This window comes from Trichosurus vulpecula, chromosome 8 (genome assembly GCF_011100635.1).
Source record: "Trichosurus vulpecula isolate mTriVul1 chromosome 8, mTriVul1.pri, whole genome shotgun sequence".
In the NCBI taxonomy this organism is placed as follows: Eukaryota; Metazoa; Chordata; class Mammalia; order Diprotodontia; family Phalangeridae; genus Trichosurus; species Trichosurus vulpecula.
In genome coordinates, this window is record NC_050580.1 from 60,354,443 (window position 1) to 60,371,793 (window position 17,351).

Genomic DNA, 17,351 nt, shown 5'->3' on the forward strand with positions numbered 1-17,351 from the left:
AGGCAGTTTTATCTTTAGCCTATTATCATTAATTATTTCAAGCGTTATCCTCAGAGGGAGTTATTAGCCCCCACAACTAGACAGTAAGCTCTATGAGAAGAAGAGCTATGTCTCCCCTTTTGTGTATCTCCTCCCCAGCCCAACCCAAGTGACAATAAACAGTCATCCAATATCAGTTAAAAAAAGGTTGTTTTTTTTTTTAAAATCAGGAAACCCAGGAAAAACAGGGAATAACATGAAGCAATAGGAAGAGAGAAGAAAGGAGGCCCCCATCTTACCCCTGTCAGAGCCCATGACAGATCGAGGATATCTTGGTGTTAACGGGATTTTGATGCGTTCTGTCCGAAACTGCAAGTTACTCGAAGATCCTGTTTTTTAAATCGCAAAGAGGTTTTACAATTCAACTCAACAAGCGTTTCATGGATACCTACTATCTGTCATATAGGGTGCCTGACACTAGGGGATCACAAAGACAAGAAATTTAAATTCCACGAGGAAACACACACTCTTGCTCTGAAAGTCAGTATTCAAAGAGAAATAGTCCAGGACACCATATCTGTAGCTTACAGAAAAACTACATTTAATTAAGTCTGATCCTGTCAATTACCTCAAAATCATCCAATTTTTTTTTAAAAAAATAGCCTAAGATGGACATCAAGAAAAACAGATGTGTAACCCACTGTTCTATAAATTATCCTAGCATCAAATGTTCTAAGGATAAGAACATTCAAGTCAAATCAAGATTTTTCCAAATTACCAGGATAGCTAGTTCTCTCTTTTCTCCCTGAAGGCCATATAATTCAAATCTTAGTCAAGACACTGATACCCACCCCCGTCATTTGCTACAAAGAACAAATCCCCAACTCTTCCCGTGCTGTCTCCCTGGGCTGCAGCTGACTTATTTACTCTCACCTGCACATACTTAGGCAAGGGTAGGTGGGTGGGGAGATTTTCCCTAATACCTAAAGAAACAGTCTTACACACACTCTAGCTTTTCATTGGCTAGCCAACCTGCCCAGCAACAAGTGACAATGCATAGAGCTGTCATCTCTCTCTGACCAATCCTGAAATTTGTTCTTTCACCTGACCTCATCTCTAACTTTTCTTAGTTCAGCGGCTGGATCCTCTCTATGAATGACCCCGCCTTAGCTTACGGTTAATAGCCAAATTCTCACCTTGCATCTATGATCAGGTAAATTATAGTTGTCTTATAATCAAAAAAAGTTACAGTAGCAATATTTCTCTAGTTGTTTACCTAAAAGTTCTCAAATTCTTCATATGCAACTCATCTACAACTAGTCATGTGGAAAGGATCAACTTCAGGGCTCCACATTCTCAGGCTTAAAACTCAGTTAAGTCCTTCTCCATGAACTCTAGGGCAGGCTATGCCCCAAACAAGCGAACTGTCACTATGCAAACTTAACTCAGCAAATGCTTTACTCCGAAGCAGACATGCCCCTTGTCAGCCTCCATCTTAAGCAAATTTCCACAGGGGCATAAAGGCCTCAGAAATACCTAAAAACCTTGGGGGAGAGGCCCCTGAGACATGACTCCTGCAAATACTACACCGATCCTCAGATTGGCTTCTTGGGTGCAGACAATCAATCATAAAATGAAACAGATCTGAATGCATATAAGTAAATTCTGTTGCTACATTGGCACATGGTCCTGGAAAATGCCCCTTGTCTCCTCATCTCAGGAGAGGCAGCTGTACACCACCAAGGTCACTTTGTTTTGATCCACAAAGATACAAACAAAAACCCCACAGAAAAGGCAAAAATCTGCATAAGATACCAAATTTGGTGCATTTATTTACAAGGTTTCCTAGAAAGGGTCACAGAAGTCTACTTGCTAAAGCCTTAAAGGACAAAAATTAAAAACTTTGGAGATATGGTTACCGAGTCGAGCACTAGATGGTAATGAGTTGGACCCATGAGAGGTTCTTGTCCTTGAGGTCTCTGAGTAGTCGCTGGAGTGCTTGTGACTTAGGTCCAGGCTCAGGCGGCCCTGGTGTTGTGCGCTGCGTGAGAAGCAAAGCAGTTAGGTTCTTGAGGATGGCAGTCAAGGCTTGTTGCTGCTGTTCATGTTTGACTCTTCATGACCCCATCTGGGGATTTCTTGGCAGAAATAATGGAGCAGTTTGCCATTTCCTTCTCCAGCTCATTTTCCAGATGAGGAATCTGAGGCAAACAGGGTTAAGTGACTTGCCCAGGGTCACACAGCTAGTAAGTGTCTGAGGCTGTATTTGAACTCAGGAAGAGGAGTCCTTCTTGACTCTAAGCCCAGCATTCTATCCACTGCACTACCGACCCACTCCTCCAACTACAGAAGAAGTATTAATGGTCACTGGCCCCTAAGAGTCCTGCCTAAGAGAGCAAAAGAGTTCTTGACGTGTGGTTCAGGGTACAGGAAAACTAGATTTAGAATTAATATGCTTTTTTTGTCAATAACTTATAAGTGATATTCCCAACTGCAAAGATCCTTCCCTGAGCCAGAATTTCCTTACTAGACAAACAAGAATGATGATATTGCCCCACTGATCTTACAGGGTTCTATGGATCAGAGTGCCGGCAGAGGTGAGAATGCTTGGATAAAGATCAAGGTCTATACAAATCTAATGTTGTTACTATGGAACGTAATACTGACTTTGAGGTAATCTAGTGAAGAGCTGTACATGACCCAATCAATGAAGATTTTCCCCAGAATGACCCAATCTCTCTTGTAGGTAGGCTTTGCTCCTTGACCTTTCAAATACACAGCTCTCCTGGAAGAAGAGTTTATTAAAACCACCCCTAATGGTAGATTCTTCTCCCTATTCTTTTTAGTCTGCCCAGTCCATTCTGCTAGACCAGATAATAATAAAACATAATGGCAGGAGATGACATTACATAGTGCCTTCAGGTATGCGAAGCAGTTTATATATAAACACTGTCTCTGAGCCTCATAATAACCTTGAAAGGTAGGAATTCTAAGCATTATTATTATCCCATTTTAGACACGGTGAAACTGAGCTCAGAGTGCCCAAGTCACTTGAGTTCACAGAGCCAGAACGGTCAAGAGGCAGGATCTGAAGCTAGCATGCTTCCTGTCCAGCTCCAAGGCCAGCTTTCTGTCTACTACCCCTGGAAATGGTAGCAAAGCAAAACAACTCTTTCTGCTGAGGACCTCTTTATAGACGGAGGCAATAGCATACATCTGTGGCTACAAGGAGAGGCAGACAACTGGGAGGCAAAGGGCTTGCACTCACATCTCGGCCCATGGACCACTAGTCAATAGCCAATAAACATTTATTAAGTGCCTACTATGTGCACTATGTGCCAAGTGCTGTTCTCAGTGTGGGAACAAATCTCAACTTCTCTGGTCCTTAAGTCTCCATCTGTCATGACCTCCTAAGTGCATACCCGGGATGCAAGTGTTGATGGTGCATCTGACTGGCAGCAGACTGGCAGCTATTGGGGTGAACTCGATGGCTCCATGCCGTGTAGATAGGGTTCCTCATGATGGCAGTCACTGCAGGGCATGGGGCTAAATTCCTTGGAACGGTACCTGAAAAAAGGGCCAGAAGAAAAACTATCACCTCTCAGCCTCCCTCTTCATTTACACTCACCTGGACTCTCTAGGTAATGGTGAGAGTAGGAATGGCAAAAACAGGAGCAGCAATAGCTGACGTTTGTGTGACATTTTAAAGTTTAAAAAGTTCTTTATAGACATTATTTAATTATTATGAGTATTAACATAATTTCTAACTACAGGGGCAAGCCCAGTCTTAACTGGCCCTAGAAGTGAGCCTCTCCTACATGTCTCCATCTTTAATTTACCAACTTATGGCTAACTCTACAGAGAGGAGCGCTCCAAGAGAAGACTTTGGGCTCTCGGGAGGTAAAGTCGGACAATGCCTTGTGTTCTCCTGCCTCAGACTCCATTCAAAATTCATCCCAGCTCAGACAGGGTGAGAGTGCAATATTTCATCTTCCTTCTTTTAGAATTGCAAAGTGGTTTTCCTCTATATCATTGTTACCACTGTAGAAATTGTTCTCCTCGTCCTGCTCATTTCGCTTGGATCAGTTCCTAAGGGTCTTCCCAGTTTTCCTCTGAAACTATCTGTTTCATCATTTCTTATAGCACAATGATATTCCACTATATTCAGATAATCTGTTTAGTCATTCCCCAAAAGGAGAATACCCCTTTAGTTTCCAATTCTGAGATACCACAAAAAGAACTAGTATAACCATGTTCCTACAAAATTCCTTTTCTACTTTCTTCAATTTATTTGGGGCATAGGCTTAGAAGTGGTATAGCTGGGTCAAAGGATATGTACTACTTAGCAGCCTTCTGAGCATAATTCCACATTGCTTTCCATAATGGCCAGACTAAAAAGCTTCACCAACAGCACACTAAGGTGACTGTTTTCCCAAAATTGTGAAATTTTGATCAATACCCAGTTTCTGTCAGACTACTTTTGCCACAGTTTTTTCAAATGGTGAGCTCTTGCCCCAAGTGCTGGGATCTCTGAATTTATCCAACACTAAGCCCTGATGCTCTTTCGCTTCTGCATATTGTGTGCCTAATTTGTTGATGTGGATATCCTGTAAAAAGAAAGACAAAATCACAAAAGGATGACGTAAATATGAAGGACAAGGGAGTGCTACCTTTCAGCCATCTGCCTGAAAATTCTCAAGGAGGCTGCTGACTGAAAAAGGCTAACTTCCTCTTCTTGTCTGTGCCTGGAACATGGTATCCTTTCCTACCAAACTCCAGGCTCCCGCAAGCACTCACCTGCAGATACTCCACCAGAGTAAATAGGGACAAAGCCATCGCTGTGCCTGGACGACCGCTTTGGAGAGTAGGGGATCCACTCCTGGAGCTCTGGAGTGAAGTGTTCATCAGTGGCTGGAGTGTATTTCTGTGCCTAGAAATCAAGGATAAGAGATATTCCATTGGAGCCAGGGAATGATGGAGAGGAGGTTTGCAAATGTAGTCCTTCCCCACCCCCACCCCCCTCCCCCCGCAAAGGCAGAATGCTTTCTATACTGGGGCTCTGATCTAGGTCATGATTATAACTGTTTCCTATCTGAATGGGCCACCCAAGTGTTACCCCTCTGGTGTCAAAGACCTGGGTGTGGGTGGTTTTCAGGACTGGAGAAAGATCTCAGAAAATAAGGTCCTAAGCCAGGGAACACCTGAGGAAAGAAATATACTAACACAGTTCGACCTTACTCTTGCTTGAGTGATCCCCTCTGGGATTGAAGGGCTATGGAAAAGTACTTGGTAACACAGGGCTATCAGACCCCTCCTGACCCCCACCCCAACTTCCCAACCTGGAAGAGGTGGCACTGACTTTACGAAGAAAGAAGGGGAAAGGAACAAGCAATGATGCAAACATATGCAACTCAGTCAGTCAGTTAGTCAAGAACTATTAGGCACCTACATATGTGCCAGGCACTATGCTAAGTGTAAATGAGAATACAGTATGAGTTTGTTCTGAATTTTTCATCTCGTTAAAAAGATGACTCTGCCTCAAAAAGTAGTTTGGTTTTTTTTCCTTACTTGTCCATTCTCTAAACCAGGGCACTTCTTGTCTCTATTCCTCTTGATACTCTAGTATATACACTAGCATATCATTACCTCTTTCACATATGGACATTTTAACTCCCCAACAAGACTATAAACTATAAACTGCTTGAGAACAGGAATTATGTCTCTTTCTATGTGGCCCATCGAAAGGCCTAGCCACATTCCTTAATTATCTGCCATACACAATTAATCACTTCCTTCCACTAATACACAGGGTGTCCCAAAGAGCTTTCATAGCTGCCAAACGGCACTAAGACTTTTGGAGACACCCTGAATATGATTATGATGTTCACCATCTACCTCTTCTTTAGATTTTAGGATCTAGAGGCAGGGATTCTGTCATTAATCTTGGTATTTCCTCTCATATTTCCTTTTATACATAAATACAACTTAGTCATTCGATGACTACAGAAATTACAATGCTCAGTAAATGTTTCTGGGCCTTCAGAACTCTTGTCAATTAAATAGTCATAACTTTCTTGAGAGATTCAGTCATCGTGCCTTAACAACACTTTTCTTAGCACCAACCAAACACTCACCCTAACCACTTCTCAGCTCTCCTAGAAGGGACACTGGGGCAAAGGACCATTTTGCCAGAGTTACTCCTTAACATGCCAACACCACACTGAGTGCCCTTCTGTTTTCAAGGGAACTGGCAGCACATGGATTTTGCAGTCAGGGACGATCTCAACCATCAGGTGGATTGATTGATGGCTGTACCTGAAGATGATGTCCCTCTTCTGTCCCGTTCCTCCAATTAGAAGCCTAAATCCCACTACTGGATCCCACATCATTCAACATGTTTATTCATTGGTGCCCACCCTTCTCTGGTGGCCAAGTCAAACAAGTAATAACAACCCAGAACCTGAAATCCCAGTTCAGCCCTACTGAGTACTAGATCTCTTTATCTGCCACCACCCACCTTCCTACCCACTCATGGCCAGTCTTTACCTGAAGTGACTGGTTGGGAATGGTTACTGGGATGAGTTTATGCCGAAGAATCGGTGCTGATTTGGGCCGGGGTCGCTTCAGATCTGAATCATCCCCTCTCTGGAAACTGCCATCTTCTTCACAGGGCTTCCTCCCAGGCAGGAGGGCACAGTCCCCTTCCTCCTCCCGGTAATAGTGCCCAGGAATCCGACCCTTGCCCTTGTGAGGTGGAGAGTCTTGTTTGAGCCCCAGAGGAGCTGGTACAGAGGGATGGATGGCTGGCGGGCTGGTGGAAGGAGAGCTGGGGACCAGTGTGGTCTCTGAACCAGAGCTATCCTGTGGTCTATGTTTGAACTTAATGGAGTCACTCCTCTTGGGAGGGGTAGGAGGAGTTGGGGGTCCTTCTGCCTTGGAGGACTGGGGAGAATGAGCAGGTGCAGGGCCTGGGGAGAGGTAATCTACTTTGGGAGGTGTCTGGGGGCGCTTAAAGGTGTCCGGGTCAAAGATTGACTTCCTCTGCTTTGGTTTCTTATAGACAGAGAATTTCTCTGTCTCTGTTGAAGAGGCATTGACCATAACCTTGGGCCAGGTCCCGCCACTGTGTTTCATTCCTGACCCTGCCTCTTCCAACGTGGATCCCACCAGGACACAGTCCCCAATGACAGTGTCAAAGGGAGGCAGCATTCTCCGACTGCCCAAATTCACCAGTCCATACCCACGCTCCCCATAGGGGTCCGAGCTAAAGGAGCTGAGACTGTGTTCGGAGGCACTGTGGCAGCTCCGATGAGAGTCAACAACCTGCAAGGGCCCTCGGGGGAAGGGCTTGTGCTCACAGAAGGAGCCCCCACTGCTCCCTGGGGTACTTGGATCCTTCTTGTCCTCTAGGCTCTCCAAATGGAAAATGTCTGTCTGCGTGGAGCTGTTGTGCTGTGTCAGGTTCCGTTTATTCTGAGCCTGGACCTCGGACCCATGGAGCCTACAGTTCAACACTTTTTCTGAATCCTTGAGATTCTCAAAAATATTCTGCCCACTCCACGAAGAGCTCTGAGGGAACACCTAAGAGGCCCCAAAGGCAGAGAGGAAAGAGAACATTCAGATCACAGGGCGGCAAGGACCATCATTCAGCTCAACTGCTTGGGCAAAGAAAACCACAGCAATAATGATATCTGATATTAATACAGTACGCTGAGATTTAAGAAGCATTGTACCAATATTATCACAGGACTCAGACTTTCTTACCCCATAGATACAAATTAATAACTATTATTGACACAATATTAACCATGTGATGGCAAAAGAAAAAAAATCCCCTCCCTGTGCTTGTGAACATCTCCAAAAAGCCTTTCCAAATTTTTTTTTTAATTTTTGGAGACTGTCTTCCTATCTTAACCAAGCTGGAAGTACAGTAGCCATTCATGGACCCAACTCCACTGCTGATCAGCACAGAAGCTTTGGCAGCTCTGTCTCCAACCCACACCAATCCAGCCCTCCTGAGGAAGACTGTCAAGCAGCATTAATTTGGACACTGGGTGAGCTCTAGTCTCATCACACCCAGAACTCTCAGTCAATCAATTCCCCAGTAGCAAGAGCTACAGGTATCCACCATCACACCTAGGTCTTTAATCAATACAAATACACACACACACAGAGGCATCCCTTGTAACAAAGAATCAAAAAGAATATTGTGACAGCAAAGACCTAGAAACAAAGTAAACACTCATGGATGGGGGAATACCTAAACAAGTTGTGATGCATGAGTATCGTGGAATATTACCATGCCACAAGAAATAATAAATGTGATGATTGCAGAGAAACATGGGAAGACGTACAGAAGTGACAGCAGAGGAACTGGGAAAACAAATCTACGCAATTGACTTCAACAACACAAACATAAAGAACAAGAAAAGAACCATCCAACCTGAAGGCTGTGAAATTATAATGACCAAGCCTGGATTTGCTATGCTCCTTCAAAGAGTGCCATGAGAATAAAATGCTAGATAAAGAGGCAGACTTGTTTTCAATATTCTTGTTAATTTACTTTTTTTTTTCTTTTCTTTTATTCTTTGTTAGGATTATAGGATCATAGACCTAGACCCAAATTCCATTATTATAAGAAATGGCATAGTAGGGGATGAGGGGGAAGAAGGGGACTGGAGATAGAAAATATTGATCATTTGAAAAAAATATATAGGATTAAAAAAACCTAACCAACACATCAGTCAAATCTGCCAGTATATGCAATTATCCATACCCACAGTCCCCCACCTATGCAAAGAGGAGAGAGAGGTACATTTTCTCTTCAATTCAATTTACAAAGAGTCATTAAACATCAACATGCAAGGCCCCAGGCTAGGCACCTAGAAAACAAAGATAAAAAATAGCACAGTCTCTATTCCCAAATAGCTTAAAGACTAGTGGGGAGGAGGGAGAGGAATACAAGAGACATAGGTAAACACACCAGGTACAGTGAGATGGAGCCAAGAGAGAGAGATAAAGAGAGACAGAGATAGAGACAGACAGACACAGAGGGGGAGAGAGACAGACATACAGAGGAAGAGGGAGAGACAGAGACAGAGAGAGAGAGAGAGAGAGAGAGAGAAGAAGAAGAAGAGAGAAAGAGAAAGAGAGAGAGAGAGATTGATTGACACAAGGTATCAAGAACACTTTATCCTGGGGAGATCAATGAAGGAAGGCTTCACAGAGGAGGTGACTCCTAAGGTGGACTGGGGTGGAGGGGAAGGGAAAGGAAGCATGCATTCCAGGCATGGGGGACAATCTGTGCAAATGCATGGAGGCTCAGGAGATGGCAAAGAAAGTTAGTAATGGGGGCGGCTAGGTGGCACAGTGAGTAGAGCACCGGTCCTGGAGTCAGGAGGACCTGAGTTCAAATCCAGCCTCACACACTTGACACACTTACTAGCTGTGTGACCTTGGGCAAGTCACTTAACCCCAATTGCCCTGCCTTCCCCCCTCAAAAAAGAAGAAAATTAGTAATGCAGGTTGGCTAAAATGTATAAAGCTGGAAAGAAAGGCTGAATGCAGACTAGGAATGTACCGAAATGCCAAGATAAGAAGCAATAGGAAACAGCTGAAGGGTTTTTGTGCAGGAGGGGTGATGTCATCAGACCTGTGCATTAGAAAGATGACTAGGAAATGATTAAAAATTCCAAATGAGAAGTAACAAAGTCCCAAACTAGGAAGGTAACACAGTGTGGGGACTCAAGAAATGTTTGTTGAATGACTAATATGGAAATGTTTTACATGACTGAACATATCAAATTGCTGACCATCTTAGGAAAGGGGAGGTGGTTTTCTTAATGAATGTTAAAATTTGTCACTATATGTAATTGGAAAAAAAATTAAATGTTATTTTAAAAAAAGAAATGTTTGTTGAATGAATAAATTAGAGAAGAAATATGAAAGAGGCTTTAAAAGGCAGTAATGACAGTAGACACATGCAAAGTGAAGTTCAATCCCTGTTTTGGCCTCCCAGAGTAACCTTTTGCCTCTGCCCATACACCCAGAAGAGAAGCCTGCATTTACAGCTCTTTACCTTCATTAGTGAGAGGGTCAGGGAATCCCGGCAGTTCCGGAGTAGGGATTCACATTCAGTCAGAGACTTGTTATCTAGTGCAATGCCATTAATCTGGAGGAGAAGGAGAAATGAGACAGAATTGGCCACTAGAGAATCCTTTGAAATGCCCTACACTGCCCTGAAGCAAGCACAGAGCTACTAGGTCATTCAGTTAAACCAGCTGGTGTGAAGGCATCCTCTATCGTGTTTTAGACTGGAAGCAGCCCAAGAGCACTCTCTTGGTACAGCACCATGGACAGTTCCAAAGGGATACAGGATAAAAAAAGCCCCACCAATGAGACTTATTTATATAGGGAACTTACATATAAGTAGATGACTTATATATACGTACACAGGACTCTACACTTACAGTTACAGCCATACTATTCCCTACTAGGAAAGGTAACACAGCTGACCCTCCATAATTAGGAAACCAAGAATTCTATCCACACATGGCAAGTCAGCTCTAAATTTCATGTCCCTGGCAGCTTATTCTCACAGAGATAAGCTGTTTTAATCCTCATTTCTTTATATATGAGGGGTTAGAGGAGAACAGTAAGTACATTCAAGTTCCATGGGTTTCCTGTGAATGGGTTGTTTTTTCTTTCCCAGAGGTAATTACATTGTCCATTTCTGGCAGACACCCCCTCGGGTTTTCTCCATTTGACTTACAGCAATAATCCTGTCTCCCACTGTAAGGGATCCTTCTTTAGCAGCGGGGCTTCCAGGAACAACAGCAGCAGCAAACACGCCATTCTCCAGGCTGATGCCACTCTCTAGAATCCACAGAATATAACTAGAATGCACATAGTCCTCCAGTCCATGGCCTATTCCCGATCCTTGCCTAACATCCCACCCCCCCTCCACTGATTTGTCTTTGTTCTATTTTTTTTAAAGGGGAAAGGGATATCAAAAGAAAAAGTAGGCATGACTCAGGTACACAGTCACCAAATCTCAATTTAGTCAAGTTAAAACAACGTGACCAAGGCCTGAGGTGTTCCAGTTAAGTGAAAATTTCAGATAACTGAAGTTTATGACTTCAGTCAGTGGCCTTGTAAAAATTATTTTAAGATTATAAAATATAATGGCTAGAAGGGGTGAGGGCAAGGACAGAGACTGGGACTGTTGTCCAACTGGTACTGGGAACTCCTGGGTGAGAAAACTACCTCTACTCATGAAGGTGGCCACTTTCACTGTGACTGAGTCTTAAGTGTGTCTAGGGCATTGAGAGGTTTGAATGACTTGCCCAAGGTCACTGAAATCTATGAAACCTGGCCAGCTCTCGATCCACTCATGTGTCTCATTGGATAGAAAACTTTCTAAAATACATTACTGACTCCCCTTCTTTCATAAAATGACAGAACTCACAAGCAGCCATGTCCCTGTAACTTATGGTCTTAGAAAATTACTTGGGGCACTGCAAAGTTAAGAGACCCACTTGCCCTGAGTCACATGCATGTTGTCAAAAATAGGGCTAGAATCCAGCCCTTCCTGTAAATTTAGCCTTTTCTCAATGCTCTGAAGAGAGAGACACTTACTTCAATTCCACAACTATCTGTGTATGCAAGACATTATGCTCAGTACCATAATAAGGTTCAATTCAATTTTTTATGAATAAGTCAATCACTTAGGGCCACAATCATAAATATCAACTATCAAACACTCCATTGTCATACAATGACACTCACTTTATAATCTTAAAATAATTTTTAAAAGGCCACTGCCTGAAGTCATAAACTTCAGTTACCTGAAATTTTCAGTAGCCTTGAGGGCTACTGGGCAATGTTTGCCCCTATGCCAAATGGCCCAAATTGTTTTATACATGATGAGTCTAAGGTTTCCTCCTCCTCTTCCCTGTTAACTATCACTTATCAGTGTTTCAGATACTGGAAATCCCATCCACCTACCCCATTCACTTCTAAATCTGCTACCCTAAAATGGGAAATTAAGTGTACATTTACAAGCGATTCTAAGTCTTGCTCTGGCCCAAGGGCACAGGATAAATAAAGTATATGAACTTGTGCAAGCTACTCTTTGCAGAGTCCTTTTTACTGACCTTTAGGACTGAAGCCAAACTCTTCAATAGAACACTAATTCTATCAGCTTCTGCCTACCTGCAGCAAACCCTCCCCCAATATCTGCCTCTTTTAACTCTGGCCTCTAGAATCTGTAGGAGTTCATACTCACTTTCTTAGCTTTCGCTGTCTCTTATCTAGCTTCTTCCTGACTTTTCTGAATCCCCACATTTTACTGTCAAACTTTTTCAGTCTCTTCCTCCTGGGTGCCTTCTACCTCCTGGCAATAACTGAAAACTAACATTGCCCTGAGGACACCATATCCTTCACCTTCCTCTCCAATAAGGATGGCTCTTTCTCTCAGTTCCTAAGCTTCCCTCATAATACAAAGGGCCAGGAAAAGGAGTCAGCATTCACCCTGGCAGGTCCAGGTTGAAGGAGATGGCCTCAAAGATCCCTCCTGATTGTGTGACTCTGGGATCAATGTTCTCTTTTGCCTTTAGTTTTTCCACTATCACTCAAAAACCTCGATTCCATCACCATCCGTGCCATTCTGTTAATGTCACTCTCTCCTGACCCTTACCCCTATATTATATTCACCTCCCACCTTCCTCAATGGACACCGGCACCTGAATTACAGTCTTTTTTCCCTGCTGCTATAAATCTTTTGTTTCTTGTTGACCCTTCTAGGATCACCCTGGTCATTCCACTTTAGCCACCCAGAGATGGTCAGCTCTACCACCAGCATCCTGAAATGGAAAATCTCCAATTTTGACCATAATCTCCTACCCTCCCCCAACCCTGATCCAAGAACCTCATTCCTTCTGTATCTGCTCACTTTCTCCATCTTTATTTCCAGTTCCTTGATCACTGCCCCAAACCCTCATTCCTTCATTTCATCACTTCTGTTGTGGTTTTACTTTCCTCCCTCCACAGCCTTAAGCTTATGGTAGGTAATTCAACACAGTTGTCTCTTCTACCCTTAAACATCTCACTTCTTTGCCTCTCCCTCGCCGCTGCCACCACCACTGCTTCCACACTGCTAATCCCTAACCCTATGTAACCCCTACCATATACAGCTAGCTTCTCTGCTCCTACTCAAGGCACTATGGGCAGCTGGGCGAAGGAAGTCACATACATACGCTGATGGATCTGCTACAAACGAGTGCTCTCCAACTACAATTTGGTGTTTGTGAGTGAACAGTTATCCTTTTAGTTCAATTCTACCCTAACTACTCTGCCTCTCAAACAATTAACAAGGATTGATTAAGTGTTTACTGTGTGCCAGGCACTGAGCAAGGCTCTGGGAATACCAATCTTCATTCCCCTCTTAGCTGAGCTTCTGCCCCTATACAAGTACCTTCACCCTCCCACATACCCCTAATTCCACTTTTTGACTCCTTTATATACTGTCTTTCCCCGTTAGGACATAAGCTCCTTGATGGCGATGACTGTCTTTTTTGTTTGTATTTGCATCTCCAGCACTTAGCACAGTGCATGGCACACAGTAAGCATTCAGTAAATGATTGCTGTTTGCCTTCCTGTTGAATTAAACTGCCAGATGATTAAGTTTACACATGTCTAAATCCCCAGAGCCTACCTGCAATAAAGTGCAGGGTTACTGGGCAACCCTTACTTCCCCACCAAAAAAAATTAAAAATCTTATTCCTTAATTGAAAGCATGAGGCAGAAATAATGTGCCAACTGTGTTTACTGGTCTATAAATGAATGTTAGAAACTCACCAGGTGACACAACTCTCTTAAGTGTGCTACCTTCAACAAGTCACTTACAGATAAAAAGACAGATTGGACTGATTCAGAGCTTCTTAATTTTTTGTCGAAGTTGTTTGTATGGGCAAGTCAATGCACTCCAAAATAATGTTTTTACATGCATAAAATAAATGCGTAAAATTATACAAAGGACCAATTATATTGAAAACAGCTTTTAAAAATATTTTAATTAAAAAACAGAAAACAACCAAGGTCACAGACCCCAGGTTAAGAACCCCTGGACTAGACAGTCTCTATGCTGTGTTCTAGTTGTGACAGTCAATGGTTCCATGCTCTCAATAAGTCAAGTGGGTCTTAGTGTATGTCAAGAGCCCTCTCATGTCTCCAATATAACGTGTCAGCCCCAGTACCCTGTGTCTCCTAAAGCCCCTATCCTGTTACCTTTGTGTCCAGCCAGGTTAATGTGGAGTGGTGTGATCACTTTCCCTCCCAGGGACTTCCTTCTCCGGACCACCATGTTAATGACCCCTCCACCACTGAGAACAGCCTTGACCACCTGCTTCTTGTCCTTGTTGGTAAGGTCCACATCATTGATTCTGAGCAGCCAATCATTCACTCTGGCAAGGGGCAACATCGAATCATCACCAACTGAGGCCTGTGAAGCAGATCTCCCTCTGTCCCCACTGGAGGGATCTGCAAGAGTTCCATCATCCCCTTCCCCCATTTGGGCAGATTTTAACCTCTATAAAAGAGGAACATATCTCCCAAGCATTCTAATGTGAACAATGCCATCCTGTTCTCTACTGGAAAAGAAACAGCCAGACATTTAGCCCACCTAGTGTCTGCCAGAAAACTGGGTAGGAGAAGTAGTGAGAGGAAGGCAAGGGCCATTTGACAGGAAGGTAATGGAGACCATGTATCTCCATAGGATAAAAATGACAGTTTTGCAGCTTTGCTGAGAAAGGAGAATAGGACAGAAAGAGGAAGAAACAGACTTCTAGAAGTCACTAAGGTTTTACAATTTATTTTTGTACACCTTCTTTGGCTCAGCATGGATTCAAATTGAAGATAGGAATCTTGAGTTTGGCAAAGATTTTAGCGTTTCTAATCCTGGCCTTCTCTCCCCCCCACCCCACCCCAAGCCCACCCCCACCTCACTGTCCTTACTTGCCCAAAAAAACATTCCACTATTACCTTAATCGACCATCTGCAATGCTTCCCTTGTCTACTTTAGTGACAAAAATGCCACAGTCCCCAGGGAGATAGGGTTCATTCACACCTTCTGCCACATCAAATCCAAGTGCCTTCAAATCCATATCCTCCTATGGGAAACAGCAATAGAGCATGATAAATGGAACAGTCAAGAGAAAACAGTTTAGGAAAGCGTACGTTTGCACCAACACAAACCCACACACATAGTGGGCACTCCTCCTCCTTCCTCTCTGTTCCTACCTGACTTTGCACAGTCATCCCCAGTACCTGCCACTCAACAAGGTCGCTTTAGTCACAGCTTTCTAGGCTATTAACTGGGGAGAAGGGAAGGAAGTGCTAGATAGTGGAGAGAACCCTGGATTTGAAGTCACCACTCATTCCAGTGTAAGTTCTGCTGCTTATCTGTGGGATCCTGAGAGTCATTTAACAGCCCTGGATCTCAATTGCCTCATCTATTAAAATGAACTACACAACCTCAGGACTTTTCCAGCTCTAAATCTGAGCATATAGGTCTAATTCATTCGACCACATGGCATGAGAGAGGCTCTCTATTTCTCTTCAACGTGAGCGAGCTGGCTGTTTGTACAAAAGGCGATCAGAGAGACCTCATTTATTTATTCAAGGACCATGGCTTGAATGGGGAAGGCAGAGTAGGAAGACCCAGAGGACTACACTTTACCATGGTCTTACTTGGCTATACACCCTTTGATGGCTTAACCAAACTTTATATCTTTTTTTTTAACTTGGGAAAAGTTCCATCTCTCTTATATATTCTATCTACATGTTCTTACGGTCCAATCATTTCATTTATTAACATTTATTCCAACCTGCCCTCTTTTGTAATGGCTTCAGCAATAGATGTTAGAAGCCATGAAATACCCAAAAGGACAGTACAGGCTTTTGCTATAGATCACAATAAAGAAAAAATCATGGTATAGTGGATGGACAGTTAGCCTCAAAACCAAGAAGACCAGAGTTTGAGTCCTGACTGATATACACTGGCTATGTGACTTTGGGAAAGTTGTTGAACCACTTAGTACTCTAAGCTAAAGTGGGCACCAGATTAAAATGTAATAGAGAAATGTTTAACAAAATAAGTAAAAATACAGTACAACACAGATAATGTTAATGTGTCATTTTCTAAGCCAATCTTGATGCCTTTTGTTTTTATATTGCCTGAATTTTTCCCTTTCTGCTCTAAATAACTCTCTACAATCACAAGTGGTAGAGAAGGGGCTGACCTATAATGGAAGAGGGAATTAGAGTCCATTATCCTTATCCCGAATAATAAAAGAAAACCTGAATTTACTTCCCCCTCAAAGTAAGAAATCAATTATATCAAGAAAAACTGAATGTCTAACCCCAATGACTGCCAAAGACTTAGATACATCTCCTTGAAAGGATACTTCCAGATCCCCCTAACCTAAACCACAAACCTGCTGCAAAGACAAGGAAAGGGAGCAAGCATTTGTATAGCACCTATTATATGCAAAGCATTTTACAAATATTATCTCATTTGATACTCACAACAATCCCAGGAGGTAGATGCCACTACTATTCCCACAGAGGTTAAATATCTCCCCCTCCCTCCCACAGCTAGTAAGTGCCTGAGGCTTGATTTGAACTCAGGTCTTCCTTACTCCAAGCCCAACACTTCATCCACCATACCAAACTTACTCTGTCCTTTTCAAACTCCACTATTTCCGTTTCCCACTCCATAGAATCTGTGTCAATGGCTGAGTCATGGGAACTATGAGCCATCAGCTGCCGGAAACGGGCTTCTTTTTCCAGCTGGTTCTCCATCTTTTCCCTATGGAAAGAGACAGTTTTAGAACTGAATTTCTAGGAATCAGTGTAACCCGGCCTTCTATATTGCCAAATCATGACAAGATTCTCCCACAGCATCTCAAAAGCCTAAAATCATCCATTAAAACTAAAGGGCAAAAAAGAAGTCCCCATATACACCCAAATACAGATAGCGACAATGTTTTATGGTATGGTAGCAAAGAACTGGAAACAAGGAAGATACCCAGCAATGGGGTAATGGCTAAACATGTTACCGTAAGTTGAATATGATGGATTTATTACTGTGCTCTAAGAAAAGACAAATCTGACTACAGAGAAGCAGACTTACCAAGTGATATAGAATGAAGGAAGCAAAACCAATAAAATAATACATGCCATGACTACAACAAGGTAAATGAAAAGCACCACAAAACAACAGAAAACAAACCCTGCAAAATCACAAAGATTAAGCATAAGAAGAAATGTGAGAAGGCACGTGCCCCTCCCTCTTAGCAGAAGTGGAACACCCC

The 17,351-nt window shown here is 43.0% G+C and overlaps 1 protein-coding gene across 2 annotated transcripts in view; it reads right to left on the reverse strand.

The window, feature by feature from the left end:
* Positions 1-17,351, reverse strand: part of DLG5 (discs large MAGUK scaffold protein 5) — a 148,665-nt gene that overhangs the window by 23,266 nt on the left and 108,048 nt on the right. For both annotated transcript variants that reach the window (XM_036735412.1, XM_036735411.1), the window contains 10 exons: positions 16,714-16,846; positions 15,019-15,146; positions 14,266-14,441; positions 10,751-10,854; positions 10,058-10,150; positions 6,526-7,560; positions 4,777-4,909; positions 3,402-3,546; positions 1,899-2,020; positions 279-368 (listed from right to left, as the gene is read on the reverse strand). In XM_036735412.1, the coding sequence (XP_036591307.1) occupies positions 279-368; positions 1,899-2,020; positions 3,402-3,546; positions 4,777-4,909; positions 6,526-7,560; positions 10,058-10,150; positions 10,751-10,854; positions 14,266-14,441; positions 15,019-15,146; positions 16,714-16,846 (2,159 nt within the window). The remainder of the gene's footprint in view (positions 1-278; positions 369-1,898; positions 2,021-3,401; positions 3,547-4,776; positions 4,910-6,525; positions 7,561-10,057; positions 10,151-10,750; positions 10,855-14,265; positions 14,442-15,018; positions 15,147-16,713; positions 16,847-17,351) is intronic.